The sequence below is a fragment of the Neofelis nebulosa genome, chromosome X (genome assembly GCF_028018385.1).
Source record: "Neofelis nebulosa isolate mNeoNeb1 chromosome X, mNeoNeb1.pri, whole genome shotgun sequence".
NCBI classification, from domain to species: Eukaryota; Metazoa; Chordata; class Mammalia; order Carnivora; family Felidae; genus Neofelis; species Neofelis nebulosa.
In genome coordinates, this window is record NC_080800.1 from 47613685 (window position 1) to 47634429 (window position 20745).

General features: G+C 43.5%; 1 protein-coding gene across 9 annotated transcripts in view; it reads right to left on the reverse strand.

Annotated features, from left to right (window-relative positions):
- SMC1A (structural maintenance of chromosomes 1A) overlaps positions 1-20745 on the reverse strand; it is a 46873-nt gene that overhangs the window by 16307 nt on the left and 9821 nt on the right. For 3 of the 9 annotated variants that reach the window (XR_009257252.1, XR_009257254.1, XM_058714139.1), the window contains 14 exons: positions 20555-20734; positions 20311-20457; positions 20074-20211; positions 19148-19268; positions 18939-19041; positions 15847-15988; positions 13681-13826; positions 13439-13592; positions 12285-12395; positions 2836-2992; positions 2026-2180; positions 1747-1898; positions 549-618; positions 155-265 (listed from right to left, as the gene is read on the reverse strand). Coding sequence is in view for 5 of the 9 variants with exons in the window: in XM_058714139.1 (XP_058570122.1) it covers positions 155-265; positions 549-618; positions 1747-1898; positions 2026-2180; positions 2836-2992; positions 12285-12395; positions 13439-13592; positions 13681-13826; positions 15847-15988; positions 18939-19041; positions 19148-19268; positions 20074-20211; positions 20311-20457; positions 20555-20734 (1887 nt within the window). In the remaining 4 variants the exon portion in view is untranslated. Of the gene's footprint in view, positions 1-154; positions 266-548; positions 619-1746; positions 1899-2025; positions 2181-2835; positions 2993-12284; positions 12396-13438; positions 13593-13680; positions 13827-15846; positions 15989-18938; positions 19046-19147; positions 19269-20073; positions 20212-20310; positions 20458-20554; positions 20735-20745 lie in introns of all 9 variants that reach the window. The other 6 variants (XR_009257251.1, XM_058714138.1, XM_058714141.1 and 3 more) reach the window with 4 other exon arrangements.

Sequence of the window (20745 nt, forward strand, 5' to 3'; positions counted from 1 at the left end):
CCTCAAGGGCAGGGCTCCAACAAGCCCAGATGGTTGTTCAGGACCTGAGTCCCTATGCTCCCCCGCCCCCATGGCCCTCCACTGCAGCCTTCCCTTCCTGCCCTGGGGAGTCAGGCAGGGAGTGGGGCTGGCTCCTGAGCCAGGCCCGCCCTACCTCGGGGTAGACTCCAATGAGGCTCTCAGCCTTGGTGTAGAACTCCTCCTTGAGAGAGATGACGATGGCCTGGAAGTTGCAAGTCGACTGCTCCTTGATGTAATTTGCCACCTGTGGGAGGGGCCGCCGGGCACTTAGCAGGGCTGAAGCCCTAACACTCCCTTGTGTTTTCCAGTCAGAACCAGAGGCAGAGGGGGTGGGGTAAGGGGTGAAGGGTTGGGGGAAAAGAGGCTGAGAGGCCACTGACTAGCACGGCATGAATGACCCTGGGCCCAGCCTCCCAGGCACAGAGAGCAGGCAGCAGGAACGGCTAGAGCACACTCAGGAGTTGCTCCCTGAAACCCAGCCCCAAGCTAGGGGCCTCCCTCCCGGGCCCCACTTTCCTTGCACCCACCTTGCCAATGTTGGTGTTATCCAAGGCAGCATCGATCTCATCCAGGACGAAGAAGGGGGCTGGCTTGTAGCTGGGAGGGAACCAGTAAGTGAGCTGACACTGATGGGGGCAGGGGTGGGGCGGGAAAGCCCCAGGGCCCATCACACAGGCCAGCATCCCCCTCCACTTCTTCAGAGACTAAAAACCCCAGGTCATAATGTTGCCTGAGCCCCCAAAGGCCAGTATACCAACTGAGCCCTCCTCTGCATCCAACCCTGTGCTCCAGGAACCTACAGAACCAGGAGAGGACATGGTTCTCTCCAGAGCTTCCAGACTTGCTGGGGAGATAAAGCGGTCCTAGGCTCTGGCCACACTGTCCAAGCTACCTGAAGGTCCTCCCCACTCACCTGCACACGCTGCTGTCTCCCTGCCTCTCTGCACGTGCTGCACCCTCTGCCTAGAATGCCTCCTGGTCTCTTGGCTATCTTCTACTCATCCTTTGCATTTCCTGCTCAAGTGTTACCTGCCCTCAAAAGCCTTCCCTGACCACCCAGACCCTCCCCCAGACTGGGTTGGTATCCCTCCTCTGTGCATCCACAGCACACACGCTCACCCAGTTACGACACTTAGCTTGCTGTTTACACATCTGGCTTTCACTAGATCATGAGCTCCTCAAGGACAGAGACCATGTCTGACTCATCTGTGTTCCTAATCCCCCAACAGAGTCTGGTACAGAGCAGCCTTCAAGAAATGCTCGCTGAATGACGCTGTACAATCAAGTACTAAGTTGTGGGGGTCAGACTCAAGTACTATTGGCATTCAGGAGGGGGAGATCAGGGTATGCCATAGTGGGCAAAGCAGGCTTCCTAGAGGAACAGGAGGAGGAAAATGAGATGTGAAGGTGTGGTAGGTGACAGTCAAGCTAGATTTGCATAGAAAGGGCTTGTTAGCCAGCAACCATGTAAGCAAAAGCCTGGTGGTAGGACTGAATACATGCAGGGGCCAGTGAGGGCATGCTGAGTGGATGAGGGTGGATGGGAAAGACAGGTCCAGGAAACCAAGGCCAGATATGCTGTAGTAGGTAGGGAAATAGGGATGCAATCCAGATTCCACCAGAACATCTTCACCTCTGCAGATCTCTGCATATCCTTGGGCCCCAGAGCCTCTGGTGGCCTCAATTCAGTCTCTCCGCCAACTGCCCTGGGAGGAGCAGCCTTACCTGTGGATGGCAAAGAGCAAGGCCAGAGCTGCCACTGTTTTCTCCCCCCCTGACAAGTTGTCCATTGGCCGGAAGCGTTTGCCAGGAGCCACACAATTGTAGTTGATGCCATCCAAGTAGGGCTCCTCAGGGTTCTCAGGGCCCAGGAATGCCTAGGGAGAAGGCAGATGGATCAGAATCTGGGTCTGGGTCTGCATCTAAATGAGGATGGGGACAGGATGCCTAAAGGGAAGGGCAACAGGATGGTAGGGGCTAGCCGGGTAAGGGGCTCCAGCCTACCTGGGCACTGCTGTTGCGGGATAGGGCCTTGTAGATCTCATCAATGTTGGTGGCCACGGATTCAAAACAAGCATTGAAGCGGTCAAAGCGCTCCTTCTTGATCTGTTCGAATGCCTGCTTGGCTTTCTTGGCTCGCTTTCGGGCTGCCTCAAATTCTGCCACAAGGGAAAGACAGGTGACTCCTCAGTGCCCAGGCTCTGCCAAGGCTGAGGACCATACCCTGGCAAGAATGACCTGCAAATGACAATCCGCAGAGCAGGGACATCCCAAAGGGAGAGGAATGTCTGGGGAGGGTCCCAGGAAAATGATCCCACAACCACCCATCCATCACCAGTGGGCCAGACACATAGTATAAACGAAGAAACATGGGCTTGGAGCCACAAAAATATGAATTCTTCCCTGGGCTCAGGTAGGTGACGGTCAAGCTAGATTTGCATAGAAAGGGCTTGTTAGCCAGCAACCATGTAAGCAAAAGCCTGGTGGTAGGACTGAATACATGCAGGGGCCAGTGAAGGCATGCTGAGTGGATGAGGGTGGATGGGAAAGACAGGTCCAGGAAACCAAGGCCAGATATGCTGTAGTAGGTAGGGGCTATGTGACTTTGGGTGGGTCATTCACCGCCTCTGAACCTCAGCAGTTTTATACTCTATAAAACAAGTGTGGTAATTAACCCCTACTGTTTAGGGCTCTTGGGAATTTCAAGTAAGAAAGCACGTAAAAAGGGGAGCTGCTGTGATATGTAACAGGCCCTTGCTGTAATTCTGGCCTTCTGCCTTCACCTTAGACCCAAGTAAAAGGGAAAAATCTTACCATCTGAGGTCTCCTGGAACTTGTCTCGGACACTTTCCAGCTTTTCCATGGCTTTCATGTTAGGGGCAGCGATACGCTGGAGTACACTCTGCTGCTCATTGAGCTTCTGCTGCAGTGTATTCATCTCCTGTTTGATCTCCTCCTCGGCCTGGGCATCCTGTAAACCCCAGGCCCAGAAACATCAAGAAGGGCCATCTCCATAAGAGATGCTCCACCAAGTGGGGGCCTGAGCACTTGCTCCCATGTAGAAGCTCTTCTTCCCTAGCTCAGCTCCTTCCACCAGGTCCTCCTCACAGGAACCATTCCTACCACCCTGGAAATTACAGGCTGACGCCACTTTCTCATCTCTAGCCCTTCCCCCAGGCCCTGCCAACCTCTCCGTCTCTCAGGAAGAGCAGCTGGTGGTGCCCCTCTCTGGCTCTCAGCCCAGGCCATGAGCCAGTACCATCCCAGGGTGACCTAGAGGCTCCCACACAGGCTGGTCTGGACTCCACCTACGGCTCCACAATGAATAAGGCAACTCACGTTTTCTGCTCAGATCACCACATCTGAGCAAATTCCATTTAAGTTTTAGGTCTTATGGTACTGCAATGCATGTCTGCGCTTGTGCCTTTCTGCCACTTTCAGTCAATAAATATTTACTAAATGCCTTCTAAATGCCAGGCGGCACTGGGGCTCTCATATCCTGTGAGCCAGGGCTCCTGTGCTCACAGAACTCATGGACTAACAGAGGAAGGCATATAAGTAAACAATCAGAACACTGTACAATGAATACCAAAACAATGATAAACAGATGGTGTTGGGTCAGCACATAAGAAGGGCAACTAACTCAGACTCGGGCTACGGAAGGCTTCCAGAAATATGTTTAAGCTCAGGCCTACAGGATGAATGGTGAGGACAGAGAGAAGGAACAGCCTATGCAGACAGGAGCATCACATGCAAAACCAGGGGTCTGCTTGTGGTTCATTCAGGGAAGTCAAACCAATTAAAAAAGTAACCAATTTTAATAAATTTCAAAAGCCAAAAAAAGGTGGGGGGGGCAATTCAATATGGCAATAATTATACACTGTGTGCGTGTGTGTGTGCACGCGTGCACATACGCATGCTGGGGGATGAAGTAAGGCTGGAGACATGTGCAGAAGCCCGAAGATAAAGGGCTTTTTAAGCCTTGTAAGAGGTTTGGACTTTATCCCAAGGGAGGTGAGGTACCACTGAATGGCTTCAAGCACAGGAAGGACATGAATATACACAAATGGATGCACAAATATACACATTTTAGAAAAACCCTTCTAAAGATCTCTCTACACTGCTATGAAGTGGTCTCCTGGATATAAGTGAACTATGAAAGGTACACAATAGAATGCTTTTTTTTTTATATCTAAGAGAAGGAATGGGAGTATCTTTGCATATTTACAGATATATTTGTATTTTTAAAATACAACAAAAAAAGGATAATCTAAAAACTAATTAAAATGGTTACATATAAAGGAAGGGAGATGAAGGGGACAGGAAAGAAAGTTAAACTTATTTTCATGTACCTTATGTTATACTTTTGGTTTTAGAACCATATGAAGATTTTATAGAATTATAAAAGAAAATTCGATCAAAATGTGAAAACCACCAGGTAAAAAAATTGTTGGGAACAAGACATTCACAATATACCAAACAATCACCTTAAAGATGACTAGTTACTACTGACAACAGTAAGAAATGTGGCAATTGATACCTTAACTGAGGACCACGCTTAACATCATGAATAGTAGGACATCCTCACGTTACATGCCTCCTGGCATGATGCAATACAGAGTACACAGCATCACCAATGAAAGGTTCTGGCCAAAAAATTACTTAACCCAAATCCATCAAGCCTCCAGACTAGATCAAACTTCCAATTTATAGGAAACAATAAGGGTAGGTAGAACAAGGTTAGCAACAATGAAAGGAAACAAACATATCCATAACATATCCATTCAAGACAACACATAGACTTCAAAAGATCAATGATGTGGGAATGGTACACATTAAAAGAAACTAAAAAAAGAGATCAACCAAAAGCAATACGTGAATCTTGATTGGATCACAGTTTAAAACAATTATTAAAAACAAACTTTTTTTGAATAACTAAGGAAATTTAAAAGTGGGCAGGATATTAGATATGACATTAATTTTCTTAAATGTAATATGGAATTGTGGTTATGGAGAATCCCTTGTTATTAGCTGAAGTATTTAGAGTTGAAGTCTGCAACTTCCTTCAAATGGTTCAGCAAAAAACAAAATGCATGTAGTGCAGAGGGAGGGAATCAAGCAAGATGAGAGAGGGAAAAAAACCGGAAAATTATTCATTGGGGAGTGTAAGGTGAAAGACATGTGAACATTCATTGTACTATTCTTTCGATTTTTTTGTGGATTTGAAAATTTTCAAAGTAAAATTGGAAAAAAAAATCAAAATGCAAAAATGAGCAACCCCTTAAAAATGGAAAACTAAACAAAGAACCACAACTATATATTAAGCTGATTAAACACTCAGAGGATTCTTTCGAATCACTTTAAAATACAGGAACATGCCGTACATGTTCAACGAGTCATTAGCTTAACAGCAAAGAGGACTTCAAGGAAATCTTCAATAGCATTCAATAATCAAATTATTACTAAGAATATCTCATTGATATTTTCAAACTATTACATATATAGAGAATAGGATAAAAAATACATTATTATGTTAGTGTTGCTAGGAACCAAGATTTTTAGCAAGAATAACTGAGGGAACTCAAACATAAAACCAATGATGTTAAACTGTGAAAATTACAATTTCAACTGAAGTATCAATGTGAACTCATGGTAACATTTTTCCTTCAAAATAAAAAATGCATCCTGTAGCCCAGTCTACTGAAACGTTCTAGAAGCACTCAGCAACCCAGCAGTCATGAGCACTCCAGTGCTCAGTTGGTGGTTGCTAAATACCATTTCTCACTGCAAGAAGTCAAGGCTTCTCAGAGAGAAATGGCTAATTATAGATCTGGGGAAATGTAAAGGATGAACCTGGACATACCAGAAAGCAAGGAAGACAAAAGTCTGTAACAGTTGTGTCAAAATGATTCAGAAGCCAACTTGAACCAGTTCTCACTGGCCAAAGATGCAACAACTTGATCAACAAGAAGGATAACAACCACAACAGTGCAACACATCTGTTTAAATCCTTGAGTTCATAATGATATACCTGAAAACTCAGTGAACAAATCTTGAGAATGCCAAAGAACAAATTCATTATTTTATAAACTAGTAATAAAAGATTCAAGCCTACATACCCTGCCTTTTTAATATAAACTGTATACCTCAGAGTAACCAAGTAATTGATAAGAGGAAATCTCTCTTTACAGTATTCCAGCTAACAAAGAAGAATGACAGAGTAAGAAGGTTACCATTTTGCAACCACAGACAAATTAATGAATCTGGACAATAACCACCATGGCTGCAAACCACACAAAAAGAATCACAATCAGACATTACCAACCTCCTGATTAAAGTTAACAACGCCACTTATGACCAGTCATAACCCCCAAACTTGACCAAAACAAACCCCCCAAACTTGAATCTAATCACACCCCTAGATCAGAGCTGTCCAGTACGGTAGCCATAAGTCACATATGACCGATTTTAATGGATGTTGATGGATGTAAAAACCAATATTCAACTTAGTTACTAGAAAACTTTTAAGTATATTTGGAAAAAACCTGGTTATGTGGTTCTCCTTTTTCAATTGTAAAGTTTAAGATAGCAAAATACAGATCAAGTATATCCAAGGAAAATTTAGCATTCAAATTGAGATGTGCTGGAAACATAAATAGATACTGTATGTTGAAGACTTAGTACAAAGAGATTATCAAATATCTCATCAATAATTTTATATTGTTTACACACTGAAATAACTCTTTAAGATATACTGGGTTGAACAAAATACAGTAGTAAAATTAATTTTACTTTTTAAAAAATGCCACATGTGGGTCATATTATATGTCTACTGAACAGCACTGATCTATGTCTAACTACCCACTTTCAGGAACTACAGGGGATACCAGAACTTTTTTTTTTTTTTTTTTTTTTTTGTTGTTCTGGGGAGCATTAAAAAATCATAGTACACAATCAAAAAGGTACAGCATGTAGAAAATCATTCAGGAGAAATAAGCCAATTTCTTCAACAACAAAAAATACTGCAAAGAAAAATAAAAACTGATAGAGGGGCATTTATATAGTAGTCCCCCTTATCCCCATGGGTACATTCTAAGACCCCCAGTGGATGCCTAAAACCATGGACAGTGCCAACCCCGACATACCATGTTTTTCCTCATACATACATACCCTTGATACTTTAATTTATAAATTAGGCACAGTAAGATTAATAGAATAAAATAGAACAATTATAAAAATATACTATAATAAAAGTTACATGAATGGTCTTCTCTCTCAAACTATCTTATTGTACTGTAACTCACCCTTCTTGTGATGACAGGAGATGATAAAATGACTACGTGATGAAATGAAGTGGATGATGTAGGCACTGTGATACAGCACTAGGCTACTACTGACCTTCTGACAATAGGTCAGAAGGAGGATCATCTGCTTCTAGACCGCGGTTGACCGCGGGTAACTGAAACCACAGAAAGCAAAGGCATGGACAAGGGGGCACTCCTGTAGATTGAGACTTAAGAGACATATCAACCAATCACTATATGAATTATCTATCTATCTATCTATCTATCTATCTATCTATCTATATCTATCATCTTATTTGACTCCCAGTTCAAGCAAGCAAACTGTGTGTGTACTTGACAATCAGGGAAACGTGAATACTAATACTGATATTAAGAAATTATTTTATAATATAGAATTCCAATATTAAGGAATTATTGGGTTTTTGGTGTAACAATTCTAAATATTTCTAAAGATCTGAAAATGATCTCTTTTAGACACTTAAGTACAGAAAACAAACTGAGAGTTGATGGGGGGGCAGGGGAGAGGGAAAAAATGGGTGATGGGCATTGAGGAGGGCACCTGTTGGGATGAGCACTAGGTATTGTACATAAGCAATGAATCATGGAAATCCACCCTCAAAACCAAGAGTACACTCTATGTTAGCCAGCTTGACAACAAATTACATTTTAAAACATTAAATAAAGATAAAAATTATCATTTAGAGATACATTCTGAAATATTTACAAACGACATGACATGATGTCTAAAATTTGCAGTTGACCCTTGAACACAAGGGGGTTGGGGCATAAACCCCCCCACCCCGCACAGCCAAAAATCCATTTACATATAACTTGTGACTCCCCCAAAACTTAATTACTAATAGCCTACTGTTGACCGGAAGCATTACAGATAACATAAACAGTGATTAATGTGTATTTTTATTTAAAAAAAAAATTTTTTTTAATGTTTATTTATTATTGAGAGACAGAGAGAGACAGACCATGAGCAGGGGAGGGGCAGAGAGAGAGGGAGACACAGAATCTGAAGCAGGCTCCAGATTCTGAGCTGCCAGCACAGAGCTGATGTGGGGCTTGAACTCACGAACCGCGAGATCATGACCTGAGCTGAAGTCAGATGCTTAACCAACTGAGTCACCCAGGTGCCCCAATTAACATGTATTTTTAAAGTAAGCTAAGGAAAAGAAAATGTTACTAAGAAAATCATTAAAAAACACATGTACAGTACGTATTTATTGAAGAAAAATCTGTGTATAAGTGGACCTGCACAGTTAAAATCCGTATTATTCAAGGGTTGACTGTATTTTTTTTTAGAGACAGAAAGAGTGCAAGTGGAGGAGAGGGGCTGAGGGAGGGAAGGGAGCAGGAGGAGAGGGAGGGAAAAGGAGAGAGAGAGAATATCTTAAGCAGTCTCCATTCTCAGCACAGAGTGGACTTGAGCCTTGATCCCACAACCCTGGGATCATGACCTGAGCCAACATCAAGAGTCAAATGCTAAACCGACTGACACCCAGGCGCCTTGGGATTGACTGTATTTTTAAAGAAGCCAGGGGTAGGGAGAGAGGATGAAGTGTATGAGGTGCACAGAAAACAAGTCTGGCCATGAGCTGATAACTGTTGAAACTGGCAATGTCTACATGAGACGGCACTGTGCTATTTTGCTTTTGCCTGTGAAAACTTCCCATAATAAAAATCTAAACATAAGAGCAAAAATCAACTTGAAGTGGTTCCTGCTGGACAAAGATGGGACAATATGAACATAAAGAAGAAAAATGGCTCCAACAGATAAACATCAAAATACCTTTAAACAGTTTATAATAAATACAAATTAAAAAAGTCACTGGTCACCTTTAAAGGTTACAAGGGCAACCACTTCTTTCTGAAAGCTCGTAAATAAAAGAATGAAGCATTTATCCTACCCTTTCTGTATTGGCTGTATTTCAAGGGAACTAAATAGTTGATATGAGAAACTTCTTTTTAGAATTCCAATAAATAAATGGAGGAGGAATGGAAGAATCAGGAAATTACCACTTTCCAACTCTTAATAGGGCTAGGCAATGATGATTAAGAGCTGCTAAAACCAACTTGTGAAAGACTGACAGGGAATTTTATAAAAACTGATGGGCTAACAACACCTGAACCTGGTGATCACCTCCTCCACACCCTCCAATTATTTTTCTCTTTATATTATGTAAATTTTCAACATACACAAAAATGCAGAGAATAATACAAAGCACCCCCGTGTACCTATTATCCAGCTATAATTATCAACTCAGGGCCAGTATTCTGCCACCTTAATTCCTTTCTATCTTCAATTATTTTTAATTTTTTTTAATGTTTATTTTTGACAGAGAGAGAGAGACAGAGCATGAGTGGGGAAAGGGCAAAGAGAGAAGGAGACACAGAATCTGAAACAGGCTCCACGCTCCGAGCTGTCAGCACATAGCTCGACGCGGGGCCTGAACTCATGGACAGCAAGATCGTGACCTGAGCCGAAGTCAGACGCTCAACCAAGGTGAGCCAGGTGAGCCACCCAGGTGTCCCTCAATTATTTTAAAGCAAATCTCAAGCATACCATTTCATCCATAAATACTGCAGTATGTGTCTCTAAAATGGTTCTGAATCTCAGCACTACTGACACTTTGGACCAGATGATTCACTGTTGTAAGGGCTGTCCTTTGTGCACTGTTAAGATGTTTAGCAGCATCCCTTGTATCTACCTACTCAATACTGTCAACAACCAATTATGACAAGTGGGTGTCACAACTATCTCCAGACATTACCAAATGTCCCCTGGGAGGCAAAATCCATGCACCATTGAGAACCACTGCTATAAAAGATAAGGACATTTAAAAAAGCCACAATACTATCATCTCACCTAAAAATATTAATAGCAATTTCTGAACATCATAAATTATCCGGTCAGTGTTCAAATTGTCCTGATTGTTTTATTAAAAAAAAATTTTTTTTACAGGGTTTTCAAAGCAGGTTTCAAATAAGGTACACACACTGCAACTGGCTGATTTGTCTCTTATGTCTCGTCTATAAATTCCCCTTCCTCTCTTCGTAATGGATTTAAGGGAGTGCCACATGTTCCAACTGGTTGATTTGTCTCTTGTAGCCAATAAAAATTTTCCCTTTTTCTTCTCATTTCTCTACGGAAGACACCAGGTCTATAGAGTTTCTCACAGCCTGGATTTAGCTAACTGCATCCCTGTGTTTTTATTTAACATGTTGCTCTGGCACCGGTGTTTCATGTAATCGGTGTATATAAGGCTTAATCAGATCCTTATTTGAGTTGCTGACAAGAATATTCACAGGTAACGTTGACTCCTGCTCAAACTTATTACAAAGATAGAGAGAAATGACATTCAATGTCAACTGATGTGATGCAAAAGAAAGTTCACAAGCAGACAGCACCACCTATGATATATTCCTGCCAAAAATAAAAAATGAACTGAATCCAATCAAACCCCAGATTTAAGTACCAGTTTACAGGAAGTACAGGGGATGGGAGAACACGTTAAATAACATTATAGGACATAAGCAGCCAAATTCGAAATGTAGAAAATTGTACAGGGCCAATAACCTAGTTTCTTCCATATACAGGTAGAAAAAAATAAAAAGGGATAAGAAAATGTTACAGACTAGAAGAGACCACTTTTAACATTATGAACCTCACTTGAATCCTGATTTAAATACACAAACTGTGGGGCACCTGAGTGGCTTAGTTGGCTAAGCATCCGACTCTTGATCTCAGCTCAGGTCCTGATCTCAGTTCCTGACTTCAAGCCCTGCATCAGGCTCTGCGCTAACAGTGTGCACCAACTGAGGATTCTCTCTCTGCCTCTCCCCTGCTTGTGTGTGCGCATGTGCACTCTCTCTCAAGATAAAATAAACTTAAAAACACACAAACTGTGTTTTTAAAAAAGGTATTTATGGGATATTTGTGCAAATCTAAAGATTTACTGAATATTAGATGACATTGCAGCTACTCTTAAAATTTTTTTGGTAGGACACTATGGTACGTCTTTTAAAATGTCCTTCTTTCTAGAGATGTATATTGAGGTAATCATGAATATTATCTGGAATTTTATTTAAAATATGCCAATGGGGAGGGAAGGGTATAAAAAACAAGACTGACCACATGTTGCTAATTGCTGAAGCTGGGTGATGGGTACCTGGGGTTCATTATATTCTTCTCTCTACTTCTGTGTATATTTGAAGTTTTCCGCAATAAAGGTTTCTTTAAAAAATCAAGTACCCCTGGCTATAATGATGGATTGGAAAGCATCAGGACCTGTTTAGGAGGCTCCTACAGTAGTCCACGAGAGAGGTGAAATGGCCTGTACTAGAAAGACCACAGAAACAGAAAAAAGTAGAATTCACTAGATATCTAAGGAGGTAGAATGGATAGGGCTTGGTAATTCAATGAGTATGCAAAATGAGAGAGGCAGTCAAGAATGAGGCTCAGATTTCTGGTTCAAACCTGTGGCTGGCACTGAGAAGGGGAAGACTTGGGGAGGAAGGCTGGGGTTTGAGGTACCTGTGGAGCACAGCATACATGGCAGCTGAAGCCAGGGGAGTAAAAGAGATACCCAGGATGAGAGATGCCAAGTGAGAAGGAAGAGTGCCTGGGACAGAGTACTGAGGAACACCCAAGGCCCATCTTTCACTGTAAAGGAGCATGTTCTCTGTGTGTGCATCTGGGCTGAGACATGTATATGCGTGGAAGGGGAAGACTGGCAGCAGGCAGGGATGAGGACAACTGGGGGTGGTGGTGGAAGATGTGCCTGTGTCTGTGTGTGCATAGCTGGGGGAGACCCTAAGTCACAACTCTCTCCCTCCTTTGCCAGCTTACCCCTCTTTCCAGCCATGGTCTCCATGGGGCCCCCAGGTGGGCTGACTCTCTTCCCTCTGAACAGCTAGGAAGATGTCCCCACCCCTGTGGCTGATCCTCACCTTCAGATCCTCACACAGGTCACCGTAGTCAATCTCGATGAGGGCCTCTCGTGCATAGATACTGGAAGTTCGCTGAGAACCACTCACTGAATCCTCCCCCTGGGAGCTACCCTGCAATGGTGAGAGGGAGAGTCCAATGGAGCACACTGGCCATGAGAATGCCCCTCTAGAGGGTGCGGGGGGAGGGAGGGGAGGGCGCTCCTATGCAGCCTTCAAAGTCTTTGAGAAGCACCTTGTTAGAGAGCACCTGTGGCAGAAGGACACCAGCTCTGAAGGCACAGAGACCTGAGTTCAAATTTGGGCTCTACCACTAACGGTGGGATCCTGGGCAAGTCATGCTGTCAGATCCTGACACCTGAATCCTGATTTAAACACACAAACCCTCAACTGTAACACGGGACAACGCCTGCCTGGCAGGATTATGTTTTGGATTAGGAGTAATTATGTCACCCATTACCATGGCGCCTGGCACATTTCTGGTGTTCAAAATATTTTGCTGAATTAAATTGAAATGCTATTTGGGAGGAGGGAGGGAAAGACATGTGGGCCTGAGATCCGTGCCCAGGTCTAAGACAGATATATGCAAACCTCCTCTCAGTTAATGTTCCCACCCCTTGCTACCAATTGTCAATTCCAGGACATAAAATGCCTTGGCTCCTCTACTGGCTAGTGTCCATCCCTTTCCTATGTCACCTCTGCATTGCTGATGTCCCTTACCCAACCCTCTCCTGGCCAACCTCTTTCACTGCAGCTAGGCCATCATTTCTCAGGTCCCTCAGCTTCTGTCTTCCTTTGCTCTTGGCTAATGTCCCTCAACTTGCACTCTTCCCAATAGTCATCACCTGCAGGAGCTAACTTTTTCCTCAAGTCCCTAAGGTTACATACAGAATGATTTCATCTTCTCCTGGCCTCGCTCCCTCACCACCCACTGACAGCACTACCCCTCAATTCAACTTCCCTCTCACACCAAGGCTATTGCCTTTCACTTCACCTGCCTTCACAGCCTCACCCTGCCTCATCTCCCCTTCATCCTTCCTTATGTTCCCCACCACCTCCACCCACCATCCTTTTCTCTCTCTCCCTGGTCACTCTCACCCCCCATCTCTGGTCAATGTTATTCATTGCCCACTCCCACCACCAGCCATGACACACACCTCTTCCTGACTAATGTCGTCCATAGTGCCTTTAGACAGTGGCAACTTGATGTCCTGCATCTTGCAGGCCTGTAGCAGGTTGTGGCGGTCACTGCGTTTCTGTTCAAGCTTGGTCTCAATGGCTGTTACCTCCTTCTGTAAGTGGGTCATTTCCCTAAGAAGGTCCAGGGAGAGGTGAGATCCAAATCCAGCAGGCTGCCTGCTCTACCTAGTTCCCCCACCCCAGGCCTGAACCCACTCACTTGTTGGCGCCCCCCAGTTTCTTACGAATCTCCTCCATCTCATGATTCTTATCATTCACCTCCGACTTCTTGGCCAGGTGCTGATTCTTCAGGTCTTGTAGCTGGGCCATGGTCTCATCTATGATCTTCATGTGTCTTTGCTCCTCCTGGTCCCAGCAGGGGGAACAGGACAAGAAGTGAAGGTTTTCCTCATCTCACCTTGGGATCTTCTCCCCTTGCCCCCACCCTTTCCACCAGGCAGAAGGAGCCTCTGGGTGTGTCAGAACCTCTCTTCAGTAAGCTCTACTTTCACATACCACCATCACCCTCTGGGCTTCTTTTTATCTTTTTTCAAATTTGGTTGCCCTCCCCTACATAACCCATAATACAAGTTGCTTGATGTAGAAAAGTTGAAGTACTGAAACAGTATCAAGTAGGAGGAGAAAAAGTCACTCGTAATCCCACCAGCCACAGATAACCAGTTAACATCTTAGTCTATTTCCTCCTCATATCACTTCTAGATAGCCCTACAGACTTGAGACTAGATTAGAATTAAAACTCTATATTCTGACTTAGTATTATATTTAAGCATCTTTTCCACATCAAAATTGCCATCATGAGCAATATAACATCAATTTTTTAAAAACCCACACAAACAATACTGCATATTTTCTATGAGTGTACCTATATGAATATACAAGTATTTAAGTAAATGCCTACAAGCTCTGGAAGAATACACACTACATGGGATTAGCCCCAGGAAGAGGAAAGGGAGTGGCATTGAGCATGGTCAGTCAAGGGATCGGAGTCTTACTTAATAGATCAGATTTCTTAAAGGAAGAATGTTTGGTTTTCATTTTGATCTTAAAGTCACATAAAGGAGACATATCTGCAACTTCCTCCCAAATGGCTCATAAAAACAATATGCATACACAGACAATGCAGAAACAAATATGGCATGTCAGTGACTGATGAATCTTGGTGACAGGTAGGGGGGAGTTCTTTGTAATACTCATTTTCAAATGATTTCAAAATAAAAAGTCATAGAAACATGACTCTGGATCATCTAGATGTCCGTGTATGCCTGCCTGATCTTCATTTGCATTTAAGATTCTGGTGACACCAAAGAGAACTACTTTAATTATCTGGGTTTAATGAAAACACACACACACACCACCACCACCACCACCACCACCACCACCACCACCACCACCACCACCAAACACAGGCAGACATAAAAGTCAAATGGTTTAAACCAAGTGAAGAGGATCAAATCACCTCAGGACGGGATGCTGTGAGAAGAACAAAGGTTTGACAGGAATTTAAAGAGAAAGAATGTGGGAAAAGGGAGTTGTTAGACAATACCCAGTGACACAGGCATGCTTGACTCAAACTGAGCCGTGGCAGTCAGCAGCACAGGCGCACTGTGAAAAGGGACTCAGTTTCAGCAAAACACCATCATCTGTTGCACTGAATTAATGTGGTTAATTATAAAAATTAATTTGTAAGTTTATCCTGGCTTTCTGGTTAAGTGCTCTAAGTATGGATGTTTGTATATATTTAACAGTAAGGATTTTTTTAAGCCAACACTAAAGATCTTAGGTCTTTAAACGGGTTCTGTATATTACTAAAATTTGAAGACCATTTAACTACACACATATATGAATGTAGTGTAATTTACTAAACTCCTAATTCCCAGAGGACATTGGAGAGTTTCCAATATAGAACTATAAATGTTTGTAATAAACATCAACCTCCGTGCACAAAGCTGTGCCAGCATTCTGGATTTCCTCAGGTATTACTGAGTAAGAGGGGATAAATACATTCTGAAGAATCTTGATGGATGGTGCCATATGGCATAAAAGAATGCTGGTCTTGGGCACCGTGGCCAGTGTTAATCATTTTTTTTAATCTTGGATGTGATAGGAAACAAATTACCTCTGATTGTTGCTTTAATTTGCATCTCTTTGATTTCTAATAAGGCTAAATTATGTGTATGTGTTTATGGGATATTTGAGCCTTCTTAAACTGTTTGTGCCTCTTACTCATTTCATTTTTCCTATTTAGGTCTTGGTGTTTTCTTATTTCAACAGGGCTTTATAAATAATGGATATTATCCTTCTGTCATATCTCTTCCAATTTTTCCTCCCAGTTTTTAGTATGTCTTTTCATGCTCTCCTTCCTTACCTTCTTGAGCTTTTCTATCTCATTTTCATCCTTTTTCACTGTCTGCTCCCACATGTGCACTTTATCCTGGTCCTCTTTCAGTTGGTTCTTTTCAAAATCCAACTGGATGCCCAAGCGAGTCTTCTGATTCTCAAACTCCAAACTGTGGGGAGAAAAGAGAACTAGGCCCAGGATGCAGGGACTCAGGTACTACTAGATTTCAGTCACCACTCAGCTCATCCCTCCATATCCACATAAAACTATTCCAACTCCAACTGACGCTGGAGAACTAAGCTCCTCAGCCTTGCCTTGTGGATATGGCACAAGGCAGGGGAGATCAGGCCAAACTCCACTACTCCCCCTTTATACATTGGAAGATTCCAGAACCCTCCCAAGTTCCTAGGAGGCACAAAAAGGTCCACCTGAACCCACCAGCCATGATAATTCCTACTTATTAAGTTTCTGTGTACTTTACAAAATTACCTCTAATCCTCTAATTAATAGCTCCACAAGTAAGCATGATTATCCTAATTTTACAAATGAGGGAACACGGGCCAAGAGGTAAAAGACCTTGCCCAAGGTCACACAGGAATCCAGGTCTAACACCAAAACCCAGGCTGTTTCTCCTATGGCACCATCGCAATGTAATGTGGCAGAATAAGAGGTCTGGTATCCAAACTCTGCCATTCACTAGTAGTGTAATCTTGGCCAAGGTAATTATACATTCTATGCTTCTGTTTCCTCATCTATAAGATGGAAATAACAGTAGTGCTTACCTCATAGTTATTGGGAGAATTTTTTAACAAGTTAATATGCATCCAGTCCTTAGAAGCATACCAGACACACAGTTAAATACTTAATAAATTTTAGTTACCATCATTATTGACAGTATACTGTTTGCATTCAGCTCATACTTGCTCATGGGCTTTGACTCTTTCCAATGAGCCCACCCACCCTCCCCCATCCCACAACCTTCAAGGAGCAGAGCTTAGGTAGTAAAAACAAAACATAGAGAAAACACTAGATTTCTGCTATTGCCCTGCTCCCCATCTCTTCAGAAACTCAAAGAGTATGTAACCAGCATCCAGATACTAGCAGGCCAGACAGGGCTAATTTCCAACTGCCTCCCCACCCCCGCAATATGGTGTGACAGATGCTGCCAGATGTCATGCTAGCAGCTTAACCCTATTAGTCACTATAATGCAAATGGAATGTAATTAACTCTATAATTTTGAGCTATGCAATTTTAAGTCCAATCTCCCAAGCATGACTCATAAAGCCCTCTGCAATCTGGCCCCTGCTGACCTGTCCACCACCCCCGCCTTCCTCCTGACCCCATTTTTATGCTCCAGACATTCAAAACTACTTAGTTTCCAGTACAAGGCACACTCTCTCACACCTCCGAGCATGCTGTTCTCACTGCCTGGAACTCCCTTCTGTCTGCTGCCCAGCTGGCCAAGTCCTACTCACTCTACAGGCATCCAGTTCATCGCTTCTTGTTCTGGAAAAGCTTTCCTGACAGTTTCCTGACAGTTCTCCGCTTTTATTACATGTTTCTGGGTTTCCTCCCTTTTTGGTGCAGTTAATTATATCCCACAGTTCATAACACGCTTATGTTCACTGTCTGTGCAAGACCATGGTCTCCTTTGGCTCAATACCTGATTTCCACTCCCATTACTCTCCCTACAGGGAGCACACACTCCAAAGTGACATACATACGTACATACATACATACGTATATAGCCTTAAAAATACATACCCTTGTAAAATATACTTGTTTTTAAATGTACACAAATACAATTTTAAATGTATCTATGTTACAGCCTGTAAATCTAGTTCTTGCTTTGAACTGCTACACAGTATTGCATAGTCTATATATTCATCACATTCGACTTGTATTTTCCTCCAAGTGATGGCCATTTACATGGCCACCAACATCCAACTACTACAAATTATGCCAAGACACAACCCCAAATGTGTCTCTTTGTTGCCCTGTGGCAACACTCTCTCTGAGCTATATACCCAGAAGTGGCTTTGCTAAGTCATAGAGCTTATGCAGACTTATTTTCACCAAATACTGCTAAGACTGTTTTAATTTGCATTTCTCTGATTAGAAACAAGACTGAACATCAATCTGTAGTTATCAGCCATTTGTGCTTCTTTTTCCATGAAATGCTAACTGCACTCTCTGTCCATTTCTCTATTGGGTCTCTCGTTTTTATCTTTCTTCTTGATTTGCAGTTCTTTGAACATTTCCTCTGTATTTTCTATGTACCTCAAGTACAGCATCAATGACACTATTCTGAAATTGTTGATCTACTTGTTTGTCTCCCCCACTTCCACAACCCCCTGAGGACAAGGACAGTCTCTGATTCAATTCTATATCCCTTGAGCCTGGCTTATGGGTAGGAGAGCAATGAATATTTACTATATGGGCCATGAGCTACATAAACTGCAGACTGAGACCCAGGGTCCAGGAGGCAACCTCTTTTAAAGATTGTCACGTTCGTCTGTGTCACCCCAATCTCCCCACCAATACCTAGCACAGGACAACTTCGTACAACATAGGGACTCAAGAAAAGTCTATTAAATTAACAAATATAGTAAAGAGGGGGAAGAGAAGAGGAACTGTTGTGTTGTTCTTACTATTCTTCCAACTTCATTCCATCCCCACCCCTCTGCAATGCCCATCAGGATAATGACAATAATAAAAGCTAGCATCTACTACTCTTGGTAGGTGCTAAGTATTATCCTAAATACTTTACAAGGACGAGTTCATTTGATCTGCCTAAATGCCATGAGACAGGCATCCTTATTATCCCACTTTACAGATAAGGAAACTGGGCCTCAGAGAGGTCAAGTCACTGCCCAAGATAATGAGTTATGGAGCTAGGATTCTAACCCAGGTAAATCACATTTAAAGCTGGCACTCTTAAGCATGAGACCATGCCACACTGCCTCCCTGATGCTCCTGTTCTTTAAAGCCGACCTACTACACCCATCGTTCTAAGAGCTGCTCCTTGTCTTATGATGGCATGTGACTTCCCAGGATATCAGGCTAGGGGCTCAAGGGCACCCCAGTGTGTATTCTTGTACCCCACACTTCCACTTACCGCTTCTTGGCAATTTCGTTCTGCCGCTTCACCTTCTCTTCCTCAAACTCTCGGATGTTGCGCACACCAATCTCGCGACAAAACTCTTCAAACACCTCATCCTCTACCTGAGGGGAGAAGCGAGGGACAGCAAAGGCCCTCTGGATCAGAGTGCTGCTGCCAGTCCCAGTCCCACCCCACTGCACACACTGGCATGGTTCATCCCTTACCAACCTGGTTCATCTTCTCCTTCAAGTCTTTCATTTCCCTCTCTCGGCTCTGGATGATCCTCTTGATATCATTAATGCGAGGCCCAAAGTTGGCTAGCTCACTCTCCAGCTTGGACTTTTCCTGCAGGAAACAGGGTTGAGGGAAAAAGAGACCAGGCTCTTTGGAGGAACGGAGCCACCCTGAGCTCACCGGCCCCTGCAAAAGAAGGGTTAGCTCTCCACATGCTGAGAGAACATGGCTCACAATTCCCCAGTCAAGGTTCCATCATCTCCCACTTGAACCATCACACAGCTTCCTCCCCGGGCTCTATTCGGCTAGCTTTAATCCACATGGTAAACATCATCAGTTTCAGGTCCACATTTCCTCATCTATAACCCTTGGAATTCAGACTTTTTGATTTTAGAAGAAGGTAAAGGGATATTCATACTACACTTTAAATAATGCCTCCAGGTGGTCTTGGGAAGCACCCTATGATCAAACACATTAATATACCTAGAAGAGCACCCCCATCGAGAGGGACTGAAATGCCAGCGTTCACTTTCAATTTACTTTCAGAAGCAGCTCAGATATTTGTTGAACGAATAATGCTAATAATAGCATCTAACATTTACTGAGCACTTACCGGGCACAAGGAATCAGTCTAAGTACTTTACAGGCATGTAATCATTCAATCTTTGCAAGAAGGCTATAAAGCAGGTGGTATTCTAACTCCCATTTTACAAATAGATGAAAAACTGATGACGACACATTAAGTAAGCTGCCTCCCACCATAAAGACGAGACCTGAAGCCCGGACTGCTATGCTTGGTTCCCTGAAGCAGGCTGGGAGGAGAGAGGGAAATGGGATACATTTCCACTCTCAGAGAAACTCTGACCAGGAATGTGAGGGTGGCCTTTGGAGGACAGGGCTGAAGACTAAGCCCCACCTGCAGATTCAGGGCTAGATGTCTTGTCTTAGTCTGTTCCAGGTCACTCTGCGAGTACTTGAGCCGCATCTGTAGTCCATGGGCCTGAGACTGCACCTGACGTAGCTCTGCCTCTTTCCGCTTTGCCTTCATCTGCTCCTGAAGTGGACATGACAGAACAGCTAGGTGATAAGAACAGGAGTGGCCAGCCGGGGCTTAGGACTCCAAACCCTGGGGACAGTAATGCCCATGACTTACTTTCAGCTCCTCTGTCAACCGCTCCTTCTTCTCTTTCAACTTATCTACCGCTTTCTCATCCCAGCGCCGAGCCTTGGCTTTCAAGTCACTGGCTCCACCAGAGATCACCCCTGACTTCTGGAACAGGGTCCCATCCAGTGCCACCGTCTACACACAGTAGGGAAAAGAGAGAAGGAGGGAGAGAAGATGAAGAGTCTCCAATACTAAGCCTGTCCAGCTCCAATGTGCACAAGGGAATCCATACCTTGTGACGCTGGTGGCCGCCAAAGGCAATGCGGCGGGCATCCTCCACATTGTCACACACAAGGGCATTGCCACAAGCATATTGCAGGGCCTTTTTGATGTGGGGTGGCTCATAGCGAATTACGTCAATCACCAGCTTGGCCCCCTTCAGTTCCCGAAGCTTCTCATCTGTAGGTTTCACCTATGGGAAGA